The sequence below is a fragment of the Orbicella faveolata genome, unplaced genomic scaffold, assembly GCF_042242905.1.
Source record: "Orbicella faveolata isolate gen_17 unplaced genomic scaffold, um_ofav_v1 contig_25, whole genome shotgun sequence".
In the NCBI taxonomy this organism is placed as follows: domain Eukaryota; kingdom Metazoa; phylum Cnidaria; class Anthozoa; order Scleractinia; family Merulinidae; genus Orbicella; species Orbicella faveolata.
Window position 1 is genome coordinate 5,044,697 of NW_028301553.1, and position 19,261 is coordinate 5,063,957.

The 19,261-nt window shown below is 43.2% G+C and overlaps 1 protein-coding gene and 3 pseudogenes across 2 annotated transcripts; 1 reads left to right on the forward strand and 3 right to left on the reverse strand.

Annotated features, from left to right (window-relative positions):
• Nucleotides 1-2,390: 2,390 nt before the first annotated feature.
• LOC149108690 (uncharacterized) lies at nt 2,391-12,896 on the reverse strand (annotated as a pseudogene). Its single transcript, XR_016208701.1, has 5 exons — nt 11,788-12,896; nt 7,741-8,069; nt 5,911-7,077; nt 5,247-5,514; nt 2,391-4,186 (listed from the first exon to the last, which is right to left on the reverse strand). The product of XR_016208701.1 is annotated as an uncharacterized LOC149108690 (transcript).
• LOC149108691 (uncharacterized) lies at nt 8,918-10,209 on the forward strand (annotated as a pseudogene).
• A 737-nt stretch (nt 12,897-13,633) lies between the features above and the next one.
• On the reverse strand, nt 13,634-14,634 carry LOC110065086 (uncharacterized). Its single transcript, XM_020772185.2, has one exon. It carries the CDS (start codon nt 14,434-14,436, stop codon nt 13,654-13,656), a length of 783 nt encoding a protein of 260 aa, XP_020627844.2. The 5' UTR covers nt 14,437-14,634; the 3' UTR covers nt 13,634-13,653.
• Nucleotides 14,505-17,317, reverse strand: LOC149108692 (uncharacterized; annotated as a pseudogene).
• Nucleotides 17,318-19,261: the final 1,944 nt, after the last annotated feature.

Consider the following 19,261-nt stretch of genomic DNA (forward strand, 5'->3'; position numbering starts at 1 on the left):
GAGAGAATTGACTGTACCCTTTGGGTATATACGTGAATGAAGAAAGTAGTCACGCAAGAGTGAGGAAGCACGGAAATTTTTCTTTTCGCGCTTTCAAACCAGGCGGGCTATGAAAATAGAGGGGCTGATTGTAGCTTAACTAGAACTCGATTTTACAAGCCTGTGAGCATAATCTATCTTGCTTTCATGCCAGCGCCATCGGCGAAGCTCTTAGCTATATTTACCAATCGGCTCTCGTGAAGCAAGAGATTTTACTCGCTGAGAATTACCACTTGCTTTCCGAGGTTCAATGCATGGATAACAGTAGAAGAGATCGATCGTCTAACACAACACAATAATGATCGCGCCTAAATGATACGAACTCAAATACATTATGCATTCTTCCCACGTGCTTCAGTGAAACACCAATGAAAAATTAATTTGGTAACTCTTAACTTATTACTCTTCAACACCAATCAAATCTACATGCACATAATACCACGTTTAAGATTTGGTCGACGAGGGAGACGAAATAGGCACAAGCATAAAAGGTTTTTAATACTTGCGAATGGTAAATCTGGAAAACGATTTAGATGTTTATTCTGTCGTGTACCGGCATCTGTCTTATGTGCAATTAACATTTTACAGCAGGATATCATTCCACTTAACACCTCCCCTGTTACCTAGCCTCAAGATCGGCATAAATTAGACCTTCTGTGAATACACGCTGCGAATTCCTGAAACGCTTTTAGCTCCTCATAAGTTTGGCGCAACTGACTGTCAACATTTCGTAAGATGATATGGGCTAATTCAATGTTGAGTAATAATATGCACTATGTGACCATTCGAATGAAGGATATCGAGCAGAACGTGAGCAGCGCTGGGGCGGATCCAGGATTTGGTGAAGGAGAATTAGGGGTGGCGAATGGTAAATGCGAGACTTTGCGAGACGGCGAGACGAGTTTTTCTTTGCGAGCCCCGGCCGAGACATTTTGACTCTTTAGATTACGAGACCGAGACTTCAAAGCGCTTTGAGTGCGAGCGCGAGACGTCCAGACTCTTAAAATTCGAGCCCCAGATTTAGTTGAGAGCAAGAATGAGCTTGTACAGCCTTAAGCCAGCTTCTTGGGACTGACTGGAACTGGAAATTCGATTGTAACACACGACGTTATGATATCCTGGAGAAAAAATAACTGTTTTTCTGGCGCCAAAACGGACGTTGCGGTAGGTTTTGTACCTTTTTGTGGAATTAAGACAATTTAGGAGAAGTTAGGATAACTTTTTCTCGGAAAAATTTGTAAGTTGCCTCATTGAAATTCAATATCAAGTGAAGCTGGAAGACGCCATTTATAAAAACAAATAATGGAACGCATTTTGGACTTCGAGACCCTTAGCCTTAAGAAAAATCGAGACTCCGAGACAGCTTCGTAGAAAAATCGAGACTGCGAGACGCACAAAACCGCTAAAAAAGGAGACTGCGAGACCCGTGAAATTCGCCTAAAATTTTACGAGATCCAGAGTTTTTGAAGGACCATTCGCCACCCATAGAACTGTTCACCTAAGGTGGAAACTTCTATTAAGGGATCCGAGGCATGCTTCACCCCTACTTCCCCACCCCTCGGAGACTCATTTAGGTTCTCGAAAACGTAATTTCCAGCATTTTGAGGGATGATTGTTGGTTCTTTAATATCTTTGAAATCATCTCTACTACGCTTGGATATTTACAGTAATGCTTAACTTCCTGATGACGTACGTACTAGCGGTCCGAAAAAACGTACGATTTACTTGCTGTTGTCTTTTCAACAAAACTCTGACGGACTTCAAAGTAAACACTGACTGAACTGACTTGAGAAAAGTCGTTTTCCTTGGGCTTTCGTGCGCGCTGGTAGTCGAAATCTTTGTGACGATTGCACAACTCACTGATGAGCTAATTAACAAAGGACACAAAGAGGCTAATCTTCTGGCCTAAGCCACGACGCCTAACCTGTAATATCTCTCGAAAGAAAAACTGTCACTTTTGGTGCCATGTAGAATTTGACAGGAGCACGAATCACGTGTTATTTTACCAAATAGACAAATAAAAAAAGGAAGTACTTAAATAAAACGGATTTTAGATTCAGGAAACTGACTCACGTCCATCAATATTATTTTTGCTTTTTTCAAGTAAGTCTTTTTTTTTTTTTTTCAGAAGATTAAATATAATATTTGTAGCGATGATTGCCCACAAAGGTTCTGGTCGGAAAGATCCAAAAACAGCACGCATTTAAGGAATTTTTCATCTCCTTTAGTGGGTTCGACCGAATCACCCGAACCACCCCTGGATCCACCCCAGCAGCGCTCTCTTGTTGCAATTTCAAGAACTTTTTTAAACTCATTTTTAATACTCCATTACCTTTACCTACTCCTTACAATACAATTCAAAACAATACTTTATTTAGACACGTCACGTCTAAGAGGTGTACAAGCTCGTTCAAAATACCTACGTGTATTCCTAAAATACAAAGATTTACGTAATTTACAAGTTATAAAATCTAAAATATTAAAAATTTCCTATTATCTGATTCACATCTAATTAATTAACTAAAACGTCAACACGAAGAATTAAATATATACAGTGAAATTTAAAATCCTAACAAAATAACGGTGGAACAAAATGAACAAAAAATTAAAGGTCTATTGTTCTTAGTTTACTCTTAAAGTGGGCAACGTCAACACTAAGAATTAAATATATACAGTGATATTTAAAATCCTAACAGAATCACGGTGGAATAAAATGAGCAAAAAATTAAAAATCTATTGTTCTTAGTTTACTCTTAAAATGGGTAACATCGAGGGCCGTGTTTCACATTTGAAGGCAGACTGTTCCAGAGCTAGCTTCGTATTGATGTAAGTAAATGACATCTTCATTAAGTTTAGGTTAAATTAAGGCACACATAAATCAACGCCATTACCTCTAAGATTACATCGCGTTTCTCTGACGCTAAGAAAGTCTTTACGCGATGGCCGAACATTCTTCTGAACATAAACTGTCGGCTAAGAAATGACTTAATATTTTACCCGGTAGTTGAGATCCAAGATCTCTAAAGTTTACTGATAGCTTGTGTAGTGGCCAACTACTCTGAGCCAAGCCAATAACTCGCACTCATTTACGTTAATACCAATTAATTTACAAAACTAAACATCTGGATATCTGAACTATACGCTGCAACGAAAGAACAATATGTTCCCATAAAAACTTGGTGTACAATTGAAATAAGAGCAAAAAACCGACCAAAGTTACGCTTACAACTTTTTGTGCCTGAATTCCGATGATGGCGGCACACACCTAGAAAACCTGACGCTCATATGGGGAGAGGAAATGCGCCTGTGTAATCTGTAGATCTGAAGTCAAGGTAACAACTACTTTATAAACATTTAATATATCTACGTGTTGGAAATGCCGTTTGTATCTCAATAGCATTCTGTTAAAAGAAATTTTAAAACACTGTTTCGGTCAGCATTATTACAAAAAATTGCCAATTTACTGTTCTGTTTTTTCACTGAGTTGAAAATGTACATTTCCGTCTTCCGTCGCAGCAGAAAATGTTACAGACGCTTGCCGTGGCGTATTTCGTCTTGGTGCTGGTCGTGGCTTCGCGGCTGGTTGTGGCTTGGAGGCTACGCGTGGTTTTGGGACTGGTCGTGGCCTTGAAGGGGCAGTGTTTGACTCAGCAGCAGGTAATTCATGTGCAGGGGAACTGTGGAGCGTCGTTTCTGATGAAGAATGAAGTGGTGATGCACTGGTGCCCATGTCGTTGGTATGCTTTTCCTTTAGAAGCCTTTGCAATTTATCAAGCGCTATCCAGCTCTCCTTAGCAGTTAGCCGGTGCTGTGGCTCCTTGACCCAACACGCCGCCATTACACAACTCCACAATCCCCAAGGTTGGTGTGTACCGTCTATCTGGCTAGGGCGCAGTCCCCCTCTTATATCATTCAAAAGCTGCAACTGAGATCGGCTCACCAGGTCGACATGAAATGCTGTCATGGCATACCACATTTCCCAAAGTATGATGCCAAAACTATACATGTCAGCCTTGCTGTCGTAGACATGGCAATCCAAGACTTCGGGTGCAAGGTAAAGTTGAGTACCGCAGAATGTACCTGATATATCTCTTTCACGCTTCGCTACGCCAACATCGGTCAGTTTCACTTGATTCTTATCTGTCAACTTGATAAAGCAACAAAGACAACGGGGGAGTCAGTGTAGTTCCCCTATCGATATGCCACCGTTATGCTTGTAATTTCACTCCGAGTAGCAGCTGGTATATTGCTACCAAATTATATATATATATATATATATATATATATATATATATATATATATATATATATATATATATATATATATATATATCTCCGCTATTAACCAAGCGCTAAGTGCAACGAAAACGTTTTAACAATCTCATAACCGAAAACGTCTGGAGAAAAACACTGGTATACTAGCTCAAATACGTTTGCTGGCACGCCGGTGACTCGTGCAAGGATATTTTACATCTTACACGGATATCTCAATATATTATCAAAGCCCTGAATGCAGCGAAACACTGTCCCAGGCATCGACCGACGGCAGATGGCTCGATATATATTTGAAGTGCAAATTGAAACAAATAAGCTTTCATAACTTGTTGGTAAGCTTCGGCTGCATATACCCATGGCGAGACCAAACGGTGTTGAAAAAGGTAAAATTAGGTATTTATTGTGCGCCCAGTTTCGGCCAAGTGACTGTGATATCGTATGGCCATATCAGGTCAGTGCACAAACATAAACATAAAAAAATACATACGTTTATTGTAACCCCCAATCTGGGCTTTTCAGTCACAAAATTTCACTACAAAATTATAAATTAACAAAAAAAAAAAAAAAAAAAAAAAAATTCAAAAATGCAGAAAAGCCAAAAATGTACTAGAACTACAATACACTGGAGCTATATAGAAATAATTAAAATTAAATAAAATCAAAATTTTTCCCATGCAGATTTTTCCAACTTAGAAGCGCAACAGTAGACGGCGGAGAGATTATTCCTTAATTTGCATCCGCGGTAGGAAAATGAACATTGCCCAGAGGACAAACGACATCAGGCGATATTCAGAAGATTACATGATTACAGGATATCAGGACAGTGGACACGGCTTCTGATTGGCTAATTTCAAATTTGGGTTGAGTCAACTATCTATATGGAGTAGAATTTTCCAAGGGTTACGCGAGTCATGGGCGAGAGTTTTACTTACCAATAAATTGTCCAGTTTTAGGTCTCGGTGGACAAATGTTTGGTCATGAACATAGCACAACGCATCAAGAATTTGGATAGCCCAGAGCAGTACATTTGTCCTTACAGCTGCGTCTTCTGAGCGCGCAGGGGCATTCTCAGGATGAGACATGATGTGAGTTTTAAGGGAGCACTCACAGAGCTCTAAGATGACCATGACTTTGGTTCCAGACAATGACTGTTGAAGATTGGTTCCAAAGAACTCTACAATGTTTGGGTGACGCAATTCTCTGAGAGAAAGATGACATATATAGAAATAAGCTATTTCGATACAAAGTTGAACTTTATTTAAAATAGTCGCTACCTGCGATCAGGAAATATCGTATCTGCATTATTTTTCTCTGGAAGATCCCTTATCTTTGATAAGCAGACAGTAATAAAGCTTAATTGATATTGTGCAAATGGTGATGACTTACGAATTACCTTTCTCCAGACTGAAAGAAAATTGCCATAACCCCCTTAAAATGATTTGGTTGCTTTAAAATGCAAGTAGAGAGGAGGAGACCGGTCGAGGAAATGCCTCAAATAACTACAAAGCTGTTTTTTGACATTAATTGGGTCTGTGCGTGACATGAACTGAAAAATAAATATCCACACACACAAAAAAATTATCTGGGAAAACATACCTTAGCGCCCTTTCCTCGTCAATAAAATGCCACACGTTGTGGCTTTCTAAAGGATTGCTGTACACCTTGAATGCCACCTTAATTTCTGGTTTCCTTTTGCGAGAAAGAACTCCACAGTACACGGTCGAGAAGGTTCCTCTTCCAATGAAGGATTTCTCGTCTTCGCTCCACTTCAACTCTCCCCTTGAGAAATCTGATTTCCTGATCTCTTTGATGTTGAACACTGTAATGTCTCGTTTTAAATTCTCCAACTGCAGGCTGACCGGTTGGTAAATCTCCTAGGTTTCGAGTTTGTACCTAGACTCGGTGAGCAGCTGATGATATAACTTTTTATCGCCTTCTCTCAGTCGTGGTATCTTTGTCTTGATCTCTGTGAGGAATTGGACTGCATCTCCTAACTGTCCGGTTATGAACGGAAGCAGCCTGTCCTCACTGGCAATGATTTTAAGACACTTCTTAGACCTCTTTCCCATGTAAGGGAGTGGATCATTGATGTAACTCTGAAGCTTCTTTCTGTATTGGACGTTCTGCTTGAATTTTTGCGTAAGATTGCCAATGAACGGCGCACCAATTACGACCGAGGCCAGACCTTGACGAAACCATACTGAAGTGGTGACATCTGTAGACGTTTTGGACGACTTCTTTAGAGATCTTGGCGGTGTAGAGGGCTCATGCGTTGGACGTTCTTGCTCAGTTACGTCACAAAGAACAACTTCTTCCACTTTTCGGATTTCGTCCTCCATGATATCATACTTTTCAGTACAATACTTGAGAAGCGAAACCTCGCCTTTAGCAAAATGATTTTCCTGATCTTCCCATTCCTGAACAAACTTTTGGGCTCTTTCTGAAATGCACTTCAACACTTCGCTCTTAGTTTTCGCCCACGTCTCACCAGCTTGGGGCACTTGAGTAGGAGACCACTTGCTGAATCTTTCGGAAGTTTCCGCTGATTTAAAGTAGTTCGCAAGTTTTTCAAGAATCTCTTTTATCACCTGTAACTGGTATTCACTGAGCTCGTCAAAAATACGATCCTGTGAACTTTCCAATTCTACCATCCTATCCATTACTCTTTTCATTCTCTTCTCTGTTTCCTGGCGTGACATGGTCGCTGATTTCAACAGTACTCTGACTTGATGAGAGGCCTTAGACAGCAGATTCTCCAGCCAACTGCAAATATGAACAAGTCAGTAACAATAGGTTAATTAAACATAGAATGCCATTAATCACGGCTGAGGTGGAAGAGGACGAGATTTTGAGTTCTAATTTAAGCCTATTGTTACATCACATCTGTGATTCTCCTTTAATCAATGATTTTAATGTTCGATACTATAGCAAACGCCTGAAATGCCGTGTTCGGTTCACCGAGAACAGTTTCTTTCTGACAAAGAACACAAATGCTTGTCAAGTCATATGCATGAAGAGCTCTTAACAATTGCTCGATCGATCTATTTTACGTAATGTTGGATGATGTCCGTGTTCTGAATTCTGTTTTTCACTTATCAGTTCACTACCAGCGACCCACGTATCCGAGTCATTTATGTGACAACCGGCATATTTTGAGTAGACGTTTCAGCAAATAGTAACGCTAAATAGTAAACAAACTTCGCCTAGCTGTGGTGAATTTTTAGCGAAAATTTTTCTGATCCACACTTCATTAACCCCATTTCATTCAGATCAGAAAATGTTACTTTTTTCTGTTTCTTTCAGTAAGGGCTGATTGTAAGCTGCACGAGTTTCTCCTTTCACGGATCTTTAAACAATACTTGCTTGCGATTGACTAAAGTCGTTTCTTCGAAGCAAGCTTTTTTCTAAGCTCTCTGTGTTACTTACCTCGAATAAAGTTCTAGGCTGCTCTGCATTGATGAGACTACAAGATTGCTTATACCACTTAACAGCTGGTCAAAGTCCTCAGTAATAACACCATACGTCTGAGCGAGCTGAGCTCTTTGGCACGACAAATAAATGATCTGTGACTGCTCATCGAGGCCTTTTAACTTCTTGGTGAGTTTCTGAATCTGTGTCTTCTTCACTTCTTCAACATTGTTAGCAGGAATTTTATCCCACATGTTGCAAACGAATAATGCACAAGACGTGAACAACTTGAGGTCCAGATTTGCTTCCTTCTTCAACTTTTTGGCGTGGTTGAGTAACAAACCAAGCTGTTAAAAGGCACAATAAAAAAATTAGCACGCTCTGTTGGAAGCTTTCAGAGGTCCTGATAAATTGTCAGAGCTGTTGACGCTTGAGTGCCGAAAGTAGTTGGTTGCGCATTCCTACGGTTAATGATTAGTTTCAAAAGACTAGTGCCATTTTTGCAATCACTCAGAACTTAACTTTAGACCAATCAAGACTTGCTGGCACAAGTTTTCCGCTCTGAGCGCAGGTTACATGAATTTGCTTCACCTTTTGATTATTTCATTTGATTGTCTTTGTCCATTCAGAAGATTGGCTAGAGTGATTACTTTGGTCCTGGTTATAAAACAATAGGTTGAAACATTCTCTACAACTAAGCCATACAAAACACATGATTTTATTTAATACTGACCGAGGTTCTGGAGAGTTAAAGTGGTCGAGAGCAGTTTATGGGCTTGTCAGCTTGAAAAGAAAACAACTATATGTAATGGGCAGTTCCTCAAGTTGAAGCCCAACCATTATGGTTGGCCATTCGTTTCAAAATTACGACAGGGTATACGCGGGTTTTTCTGCCGCGTATACTTGTTTACATACGTTACGTATGGGCTTTAAGCTCATATATACGACCATTTAGATCGCGTATATACGCATTTTTAAAGGGCCACATATTTGCGTAAATTCAAGCGCGGGGATATGCGAAATAAATGCCCAAATATACGCGTCCTACAAGGACCCATATATACCCGTGCTAAAATGCGCGTATATGCGGGTCTCGTAAATTACGTTGTATATGTCAGCACGAAATGTGCCTTTTACGAGTATGGCTGTTCGTGTATGAAAGCAATGAAAATTACTTTAACTAGAAATCGTCAATATGACGGCAGTGGTGAAATGCCTTGTCTTAGTCTATCTGGTATTTCATGTTTGTTACTGCAGCTCCCCCAGTGACTGAACTTCTAGAAACAGTTATGCGTCTTTTGAATGACTGTTCAAGATTTTATCCTCACGGTAATCGTAACATGGCGGAGAACTTGATCGTTCGTCGTGAAGTTGCTTTGGATTCTGTTCACCGTTTAGGACATAGATGCCCAAGCGAATGCTGAGAGAATTCTGCCTCTTGAATTGCTGGTGAGACAAATTCAATACTTACCGCATAGACGGGAAATGTTTGCAGCTCAGTTTTGAACTTGAGTAATCTCAAACTACACAAAGCATAAGCAGTGGAAAACATTCTTATAGAGAAAAATTTATATTTGGGTTAACTTTTAATCCTGGGTTAGCGTTAACCGGCGTTCGAACAACCTGGCCCTGATGAGTCGAGAAATAAGACTAAAGTGGGTTTTCCAATTCTGGTATCAGTATCATACTGGGTCATTTGCGAAGTAGAAGTATCAATGTTCAGCGTCAGCGTGTAAGAGAAAGTTTTTTTCCAAACTGACCCAGCAGGGTCTGATTTGAGGTGGTTCAATACCATCACAAGGCGTGTTGACAGCGTCAGGGGACCTAATTCTCTCTGGCACAGTGATGGACTACACTGCCTTATCAGTTGGAGGTTCGTAATACATGGTAATTTTGACAGGGCTTTAGACTTTAAGTTGTGCAACAAACAATTCTGCTGCGACTGGGCTCGCTCTATTCTTAGCTGCTGTGCAAAGTTATGGATTGCCCCTTAGAGTGTGTTCAGACGAAGGGAATGAAAATTTAGAGGTAGGAAGAGCTATGCTATGGCACAGGGGATTTAATAGGGGAAGCAAAATTGCTGGGTTGTCTGTACACAACCAGTGAATTGAGTTTCTCTGGAGAGAGGTCTTTATTGAAGTCGGTCAGTTCTACTACACTCTGTTCTACCAGATGGAAGAAAATGGCATCCTGGAATCGACAAGCATAATCGATCTGTTCTGTTTGTATTACATATTTCTTTCCAGAATTAACAACCAGTTAAACCTCCTAGTTGAGGCATGGAATAACCATGCTGTACGCACAACCAATATGGGTGAACGCAGTGATTTTACAAGATATATGTAATACTGGAAATACTAGCTGTCAGGGACACATTTGATGATAACACCCAACCAGATGAATTATCTGGTGAAGACCCAAAAGGACGTACACTAAAATCACAGTCTGTTTCCTAAAACTCCCCTTGAGGTATTGATATATCATAGGCTGTAGGATCCACTCTTCCATTAGAAGCTGATACAGTTGGCAAAGCCCTAATGGGAGTACACTGAGGTGCATGAAACTGCTCTTAATGCAAACATTTCCCATCTAAGTAGTAAATATTGCATTTGTCTCACCAGCGATTCTAGAGCCCGTATCTTCTCAGCATTTGCCTTGGTACCTCTGTCCAATGAGTCAACTAAAGGATTAGCCTGCGTAGCTTGGCGGTTTAGCAAATTTTTAAGCAATTTGAGCGCGAGCGCACAAAGCGACAAAACCGCGAAAACGAGCAACAACCCCCCAGGCTCCTCGTGGCTACGCCGCATTTGGCGCTTGTTATCACGGCTTCGTCGTTTTCTTAGCGTTAGGATAAAATCTTGAACAGTCATTCAAAAGACGCATAACTGTTTCTAGAAGTTCATTCACGGGAGAGCTGCAGCCAGAAACATTAAATAGCAGATAGACCAAGACAAGGAATTTTGCCACTGCCGCCATATTGACGATGTCTAGTTAAAGTAATTTTCATTGCTATCATACACGAACAATCATTCTCTTAAAAGGCACATTTCGTGCTGACATATACAACGTAATTTACGAGACCCGCATATACGCGCATTTTTGTACGGGTATATATGGGTCCTTGTAGGACGCGTATATTTGGGCGTTTATTTCGCATATCCCCGCGCTTGAATTTACGCAAATATGTGGCCCTTTAAAAATGCGTATATACGCGATCTAAATGGTCGTATATATGAGCTTAAAGCCCATACGTAACGTATGTAAACAAGTATACGCGGCAGAAAAACCCGCGTATACCCTGTCGTAATTTTGAAACGAATGGCCAACCATAAACCATAAGCCCCAATCTCGAGATTTGTCCACCATTTCACACTTTCTGCGGTCTCAAGGTAGTGTATTTGCCATAACATGTTCAGGTCCACTCGGCGATGACAGAGGAACGTCTTGCATCATATATCTTTAGGCCGGTTACTAATTGTCCCCAATACAAAACGTATAAAAAGATAAAACCTCGCTTGGGTTCTGCGCTTTATGTGAACCTGAACCTTAACTCCGCGTGTGCACAAATTTGCAACATTGCTTTCCCCGCGCAAGGATGGCGGATATGAGCCTTTACCCGGTTGCGGGACAAAATACTCTATTCGTAGGGGCTTAGCTGTCGTCGTTATTGCTATTGTTATTGGTGATGAATTAGTACTTCCATCATCAATCATTAAAAAAACTGAATCATTAAAAAAATTAAAAAGAAAATAAAAATACAAAAGGGAGAATGCCCGACAAATTACGTTACCATAGAAAGTGTATGACCTGCCAAAAACACCTTCAATTATAGCTCTAAGGGCTTATAATTCAAAAACGGCACGGTGAAATTTTTTATCAAATTTTGATAGGCTTTATAAGATGCAAACTTTGGCAAAGTTTGAGGGAATAAAGAGAACTAACGAGGATCATGAACCCGTCTGAGACGTCTTAGCGTACACAACACTAGACAGGATTCACTACCTAGTTGGATCGAGAAGTGATGAGTTCTCTTAACTATATCAATCGTCAAGTGTGGCGCCTTACCCTGTCTTCCTGAACTCCTCCAGCGTTGTCGCTTTTTATCACATAAATGAAGCAAAAGGCGTGTGGCAGGTAGCTGAGGACAAATTCAGTCATGGCGTCGCTTTCTCCAACTCCAGGACTATCAACAATTATCACACCTTCCTAGATGAAGAAACAAGCACTTCTTCATAAGCCCCCCCCCCCCCGCTAAGAATGTTCCAATGGAAAATGAAATTATTTAGAATTGTGTACTCTCATAATAGCTCCGGAAGCACCCCGGGAAAAAAATCTCAGGACAAGAAGTGATCCGCATTTGCTGCGAACATATCTCAAGTCAATGTTGAGGACTGTGGTCCTCATAGCTTCCAAAACGTCTCCATGTATATCCTTTAGATAAAGCGACACTATGTTAGTTGACTGGGAAAACCAGAAGCGAAGGATATATGTATCAAACGTAGAAGCTGCTGCTATTACGGTATAAAATCTATAGGAACCGATTTTAACTTGTTTCGTCGTATTTGACCAAAATCGCGGCCGCGGTGCATGGCTTCGCTTAACACACTTCGTCTAAATAGAGTAATCTTGTATCACAGGCATTTTCTCACATACATTCACGTGCAATAAAAATGATTGGACACGGAGTCAACATTAGTGTTTGGCAATACACAAATTATCACCCTACTGCGTATTTACCATTGTCATGCCACCCTGCTGCCAGCCAGGTGATAAAGCTTGCTTGCCTTAATGATCCTAATTAAGAGCTATGTCCTCTGCAGCTATAGGTTCAAACATTCCAATTCGGTTAAGGGGGAGAAGCCTACTAAAAGACAGGTTCTGGTCCTCTGCTGGTTTGGGGTAAGGTTACGTTTGAGGCAAGACAAACACTTCACTTGGTAAAAATTCTGATGATTACAGAAACCCCTGAAGAGTTTGCACTAAGTGTGAAGGGACCTCTATGAGCAGAATAAGTTTCTGAATTTGCGAAACTCAACAAGGAATGCCAGAGTAGAGGGTCCGAATAGGGCTAAATAGCGGTTGACGAGCAATTTGCGTCTCAACCGCGACATCTTTCTGACTACTGCACGTTTAACAAACTTGATAAAAAAAAAAAAAACTGGTCTCAAAATGGATCTTGTGCGAGTATTTCCTTTCAGATATTTAATTTTACCTGGAACAACGGATGTGGCCAAAACAGCTCTATTTTCTTGTAAGGAGACCCTTTATCTCGCTCATCCTTTAAGTTAACAAAGCCTTTTATCTCCTCTTTATAAGTCGCCGAGGAATGACCAAGCTCTTTGTAGATAGGCTCACGACTTTCTCCTGGGCCATCTTCAAAGTGTATCCCTATCCCAGGCTTCTTGCCATATTTCAATTCGCATATCGTTGAGGTTGTGCTGAGAATTGAATATGGCAAAAGATCTTCTCCAAGAATTAAGTTAATGATGCTGCTTTTGCCCGCACTGGTTTCACCTGTTTCAAAAGAATGATCTGTCTTTGTTGTGTATTATGACGTTACGTTTCGCTGATCTAGATACCGAATTAGGAATCGAAGGCTTAAATACAAGACTAAATTTCCAATTACCAGTAGTATAGGGGGGCGGTTTGAGACCCAGGCAATCAGAGCGCAGTATTGGGGACACGTGACGCGTCTCGACCAATCAGCGTGCAGGATTTTCGGCTCAGGTCAGCGGTTGCACTAACCCTTTTTGCGAGGTCTGGGGCGAGCTCGGTCAAAACCTGGCCGCGCGGGGTTGGACGCGAGGACGTGAGGGTCTGGGGACCGGAAGTGGTAGGCCGCGAGGGTCTGGGGACCGGAAGTGGTAGGCCGTGAGGGTCTGGGGACCGGAAGTGACGACAGACCACGTGATCATATTTTCAAATTTTATTTTACAATTCTAGTAAATGATTGACATTGTCCATGTCGGTAGCGTCGATGTGGGCTCGGGTGTATCCGTAAGGATACGAAAGGAAGGTGTCGGGATCCACGACGCGTTTGTCGAAGACGACTTTGTATCGTTTGGTTTCTTCGATCGTTTCTAATGTTTTGGTTTGAACATTGCGTTTAATCTTGTGTGGATTGTGTACGCTGATTTCCCGTGGTTCTTCGCGGGGTTCGGTGACTTCCTGGATGACGTTTTCTTTTAACAGGTCAAAGTTCAATTGGGCTTGCCCACGTGTGTTGAGGGTGAAACCGCGTACCTTGCAGTCGACTTTACCGTCGTTGGTTCGGTAACCGTAATTCTTGGGGCCAGCGGCCGCAAACTCCACGATGTGAGTACCTGGTTTCAATTCGCTGGTGAATTGACCGAGATGATCGCCTAAGGGTGGCATGGGTTGCCCTTCTCGATGCGAGAAGATGATGGAGTCCGTGTCGAAGTACAGGACTTGTTGGGGTTGGAGTCGACTGAGTCCCTCTCGGTAGAGTTTGAGTCTGGCCCAGCAGGTGGTGAAGCAGGCCACGAAAATGTTGATGTTGACTTGGACGGCTTCTTCGTCTTGAACGTGTTTGTGGACCAATTCGATCATCTCGTCGTTCATGACACGAAGGGTTTGAATTTCTCGACTGTCGTCGGTCAGCAGGGCGTGAAGCCTGGCGGGGGACGAAATGGCTTCGACTTGACTCTTGTTCCCTTGTTGCCCGTACTTGCCCCAGAAGCTGTTGAGCATCATTTTGGCCAGAGACCGCCGACCGGGATTTTTTTGAATTTGGTCGGCCTCGAGTTCAATGCCTTCTTTGGCTAGGTAGTCGTCGAGGTACTGCTGGCGTTTGGTCGCATCGTCACCCACCCAATCGGGCCAGCCGCTGGCTTCTTGCTTGATCTTGAGAAAGGTGTTCACGTAGGAAGAGAACAAGTCGTTCGAATTGCGTGGGAAGTGCCAAATTTCGTACACGTATTGGATCACGTACCCTTGATTAATGGCTTCTTGCAATTCGGGGGTGGGCCACGTACCCACCAGACATCGCTCTTGCTCATTGTGGACGCAGCAATGACTACGTTCGGTCAGCGGTTTGGGTTGCTCGGTTTCCACGCAAGTTCTACAGAGTGTAAAGGTGAGTTTACCCCCACTGCGGTGGGGTAAGACGGGATGATACAACCCAAAGGGCGGTAGGATCTTGCATTTGACCAGACCGAAGTAACTGGAGATGTCGGTGCCTTCGGGTTGACTGATGATGGCAGGATGACCCACAGGGTAGAGACAGTTTTTGTTGGTCCAGGGGTAGAGGGAGGTGAAATCCAGGTACTGCACCGTTTCTCCTTGTTCCACTTGATGGTAAAGTTTGATGGCGTTGGTGCGACCGCCGTAGAACGCGTCTCTGGGTTTGAGTCTGGGGACCAGGTCAAAGGATTGGACCAGGCTCCGCAGCTGCTCATCCTCTTGTTTGAGTTGGTCCCATTCGCATTGCCACATGACCACGACATGGTAGCCCGCAGCCAAGAGACTCTCTTCTTTGAGTTTAGTGGCTTCGTAAACATCACGCATGGTCTGATCGCACATTTTGTGACGCGTGCGGTCGCGGTCTGGGTAACACTTGGGACACCCGTGCCAGAAGCAACCGTGAAATTCGTACACGGTACGGGTGACATCGTCGTACCCATCCACGAAAAAGGTTTTGTCTCCGCGTAGAATCACGTGTTCCCCTCCGTTAAGGGCGTGTCGAATGCGGTGATTGGGTTGTCGGTTCATGTAGGTCAACCATTCCAGGGACGCGAGGGAATGCAGTTTGCCTTGTCTATGCCATCCACTGATGGGTTCCGAAGCGATGGTACGTTCTGGCATGTGTTTGGTGCGGTAGAAGAGATTGCAGGCGGAGACGATGGTGAGACAGCGTTGGAGAGGGTTGAAGCCGCTAATGGCTTCGAATTCTTGGCAGAACACTTCGCAGGCCCCTTTGAGGAGGAGCACGTCGGATTCACAGTAGGCCACGAGTTCTGCTTGGAAATCGAAGATCAAGTCGGGCTCGGCGAGTTGTTGGGCATACCAGCGTTCGAACTCTTGCGCGCGTTCGGTGGACATGCCTTGGGGGTCGTAATGTTCTTTGTCGGGTAGAGGTCCCACGTAATCCTGATGGTCGGGGGTGTTGAAGAAGTGGGGGAAGAACCCTTTCTTTTGTTCAACCAGTCCGAAGGCTTTGGGAAAATTAGCCAGCGGCATTTGAAAGAAGCAGAGAGAATCTTTGAAAACAATGTCTCCTCCATTGATGGACAAAGACAGTATCTTGGCGCCGTTGACCACTTGTTCGGGCACGACGTATTGTTGGTAGAGTTCATTTAGTATCAAGTAAGAATCAAACCCTTGGGAATTGTGGGCTAGGACGGTGAGGGTACAATCCTGAGCTAAAGCTCTCAGCCAATCCAAGAAATCTTGAATGCAGGTGGTGCCTTCAAAATGAAAGAGTTCCTCGCAGTTGGAAGTGGCAGCGCATACCAGGTTGGGGACGTGAACCCCCGTGTCTTGCATGGTTTCGCTGTCCCAGTAGACGAAGAGATGGTCTTTGGTGTGTACGCTCTGCGAACCGTCCGCTTTGCGTTTTCTGGATTTCAGTAATTTGCGCTTTTCTTCTAACTTGGTGGGATTCTGTATGAAGCATTGGTGTGGTAGAGATTGTGATACTCCTTGCAGGAGGGACATTCGGCGGTACCGCACACGTGACGCGTTTCGATCTCGCGAGGTCTAAGTAATCTATTGCACCGAGGACACTTGCGTAGGCAACTGCAGACATTTTTGATTTTTTTGGTGGCGTTGGCTTTGGTGCCATCCGTGTTGGAGTAAGTGTAATGATTGGCCAAACACTGTTCTCCGAAGAAGGCGCGGTGACAACGAGGGCAGGTGTGTGTGGTGTCCCTGGCGCGACGTCGATCTTCACACTGGGTTTGACAGCAAGCGGGACATTTCTTACCGCGGCAGGGATGATGATGGATGTCATCGGTCTGGTAGCTTTTCTCACACTCGATGCAAAAGTTACTTTGTCCTAGGAAGGCGGAGAGTGAATTGCAACCGTGATAATGTTCACCCACTTTGATGAGGATGAGTTGTTTCTCGCGTGGCGGGCCTTTGAAAATGATCTGATAATTATGATCCAGGGAAAGCACCACGATCTGATAATCGGTGAGATGACGTTGGAAGGTGTGGAGTTCGGCGAGACCGCAAGGTCCTTCGGGGACACCCGCAGCTTGATGGAGTGCTTTGGCCTTTCTTCCTTGAGCGGGTTTGCCGCGTCGTAGGTTGACGTACTCAGGATGTCGACTGCCTACGTCGCAGTAGGCTTGCATGGTCACCAGAGCCCGTGCACAACAGAGTTCGTCCTCATTGTTGATTTGGATGACGCACTTTTTGAGATCGAGTAGCTTGTCGAGGGCTAAGCTGGCTTTGCGAAGTCGCTGTTTCCCACTACCTCGGCCGGGATCTCGGATATGTGAAATGTGCAATGAGAAGGTGTCATCCAATCGGAATTGTTCGTTGGAGTTTAACATCTTGGAAATTTGTTGCATGATTTCTTGGGCTCTGAGATCATTGTCCATCCATTCTCGGACACGCATGCGAGCCGAGTGATAGGAGTGTCTCAATCGGTTGGAATTGATATTGATGAGAAAGTGATCGTTGCGATCGACTTCGGGATCTTGGATGATTTGGTCTCGTATGGCGCGTTGGAGGGCTCGTTCTATTTGACGCGGTAGGATTTGTCTCTGGTTGGTGGAGAGAGGTGCAGCACCACCGCGTTGCATTAACCGTCCCACGTAATTTCGGTGTCGGACGCCTAAATGGCGAACGCGTCGATCCAAGTGAGGCGTTAAGAGAAAATCAAAGCCTTGTTCAATGTCATCCAAATGTTGGGCTAAAAGGGCGTTGTCTTCTTCATCATCCAGGTCGAAATCGTCTCTCGGGAAGCGAAACATGGTGAGACTGATGAGAGGAGCAAAGTCTCATTGGTTTTAATGGTGTGAGTCAACCAATGGGAAAAAAGTACTTTTTCAACACGTGAAAAAATTGCCCCGACCAGGAATCGAACCTGAGTCTTCGCGGCCACAACGCGACGTCTTAACCACTAGACCATCGAAGCAGGAGTGGGAGGGATCTACGTTTTATAGGGTGGTGGTTCCCACCTTTTTTAAATGACGTAGGAGTGGGGGGATACCCCCATCCCCCCTCTGGTGACGTCACATCACGTGTCTTAATTCGACGTGTATAAAAATGGGGCGCCTTGACGGTGGTGACTCGACTGATGAAGCTTGAAGTGAGTTTACCGTTGACGAAGATTACTTTGGAGGTGGACCTATTTGCGCTGACTGTAATTGGTATTGTTGTGATTGAAGTTTGCCACCGTTTAAAGAAATAGGTGAGTTAACAATGGATACGTTGAATCGATGCAATCGAAAGATGACTACTTTGACCCAGTGGGTGAATGAGTGGAAGGAGCGTGAGAAAGAAAATGGCGCGAGTTTATTATACAATGACTTGCGGAATCTGTCAGGTTTTATTGATGCGGTGCTGCGGGACATTGACTGTTTGTTCGCGGAAGAGCAGTTGGGCTTTTTGAGGGAGATGCATTTGAAAGAGTTGCGAATGAATGTGAACCGTGCTCTTAAAGGCTATAAACGTTTGTTTTTTAGCTATGATCAGTCATTGGGATCGTCTTCCAGTTGAAATTCAAACGTACATTCTCGATTTGAGGCTGCGACAGGAACGATTGGATGTCTTGACGGCAGCACGAAAGGGATTATGCGAAGAAATGAGATTATACTATTATTTGAAAGAGAAATGGAGTATAGGACATTTGAGGTGTGAGCCTCACTATTGTCATTTATGTATGGCTTTTCATACGAGAGTGTATGGACATTATCGCGAGCATAGGGTGTTGTTAGGTTACTCTTTGAAACAAGCGGCAAGTAACTTGACGGTTGCCAAGCGCAACATGTTGAATGAGAGAGGTTATTTTGTTTTTGTTCTAGAATGACAAGCTATTGGGATTGTCTACCACCCGAAATTCAATCGTACATTCTCGATTTGAGGTTGCGACAGGAACGATTGGACATGGTGTCGGACCGACAAAAAGAGTTGTGTGAAATGATTCGAACCTATCATCGCGTCAAACGTGAATGGGACCTAGGTCACGTGCGATGTCAACCTTTTCGTTGTCATATTTGTAACGGAATGAATTGGAAGGATGGGCGTGTCACATTTGACGTCATCTATCATGAAAAAGTGTTTGTCTATTATAACGGTCGATCGGTGTTAGTGGGTAATTGTTTGCAACAAGTGTACTTGCATGAAATTAAACGAAATTTGACCCTCTTTTTTCCTTAGCAAATGGATGTGAAGACTAAAGTGAAATTAAGTGAAGACGTTGACAGCTATTGGGATATATTACCCTGGCACATTAGTTTGAAAATTTTGAACTTGAAAATCAGAGAAGAATATTTGGATGAGGAGAGGAGTAGTAAAAGAAAGGAACTATGCGAGGAGATTAGACAGTTCCATACCTTGAAAACAAAAT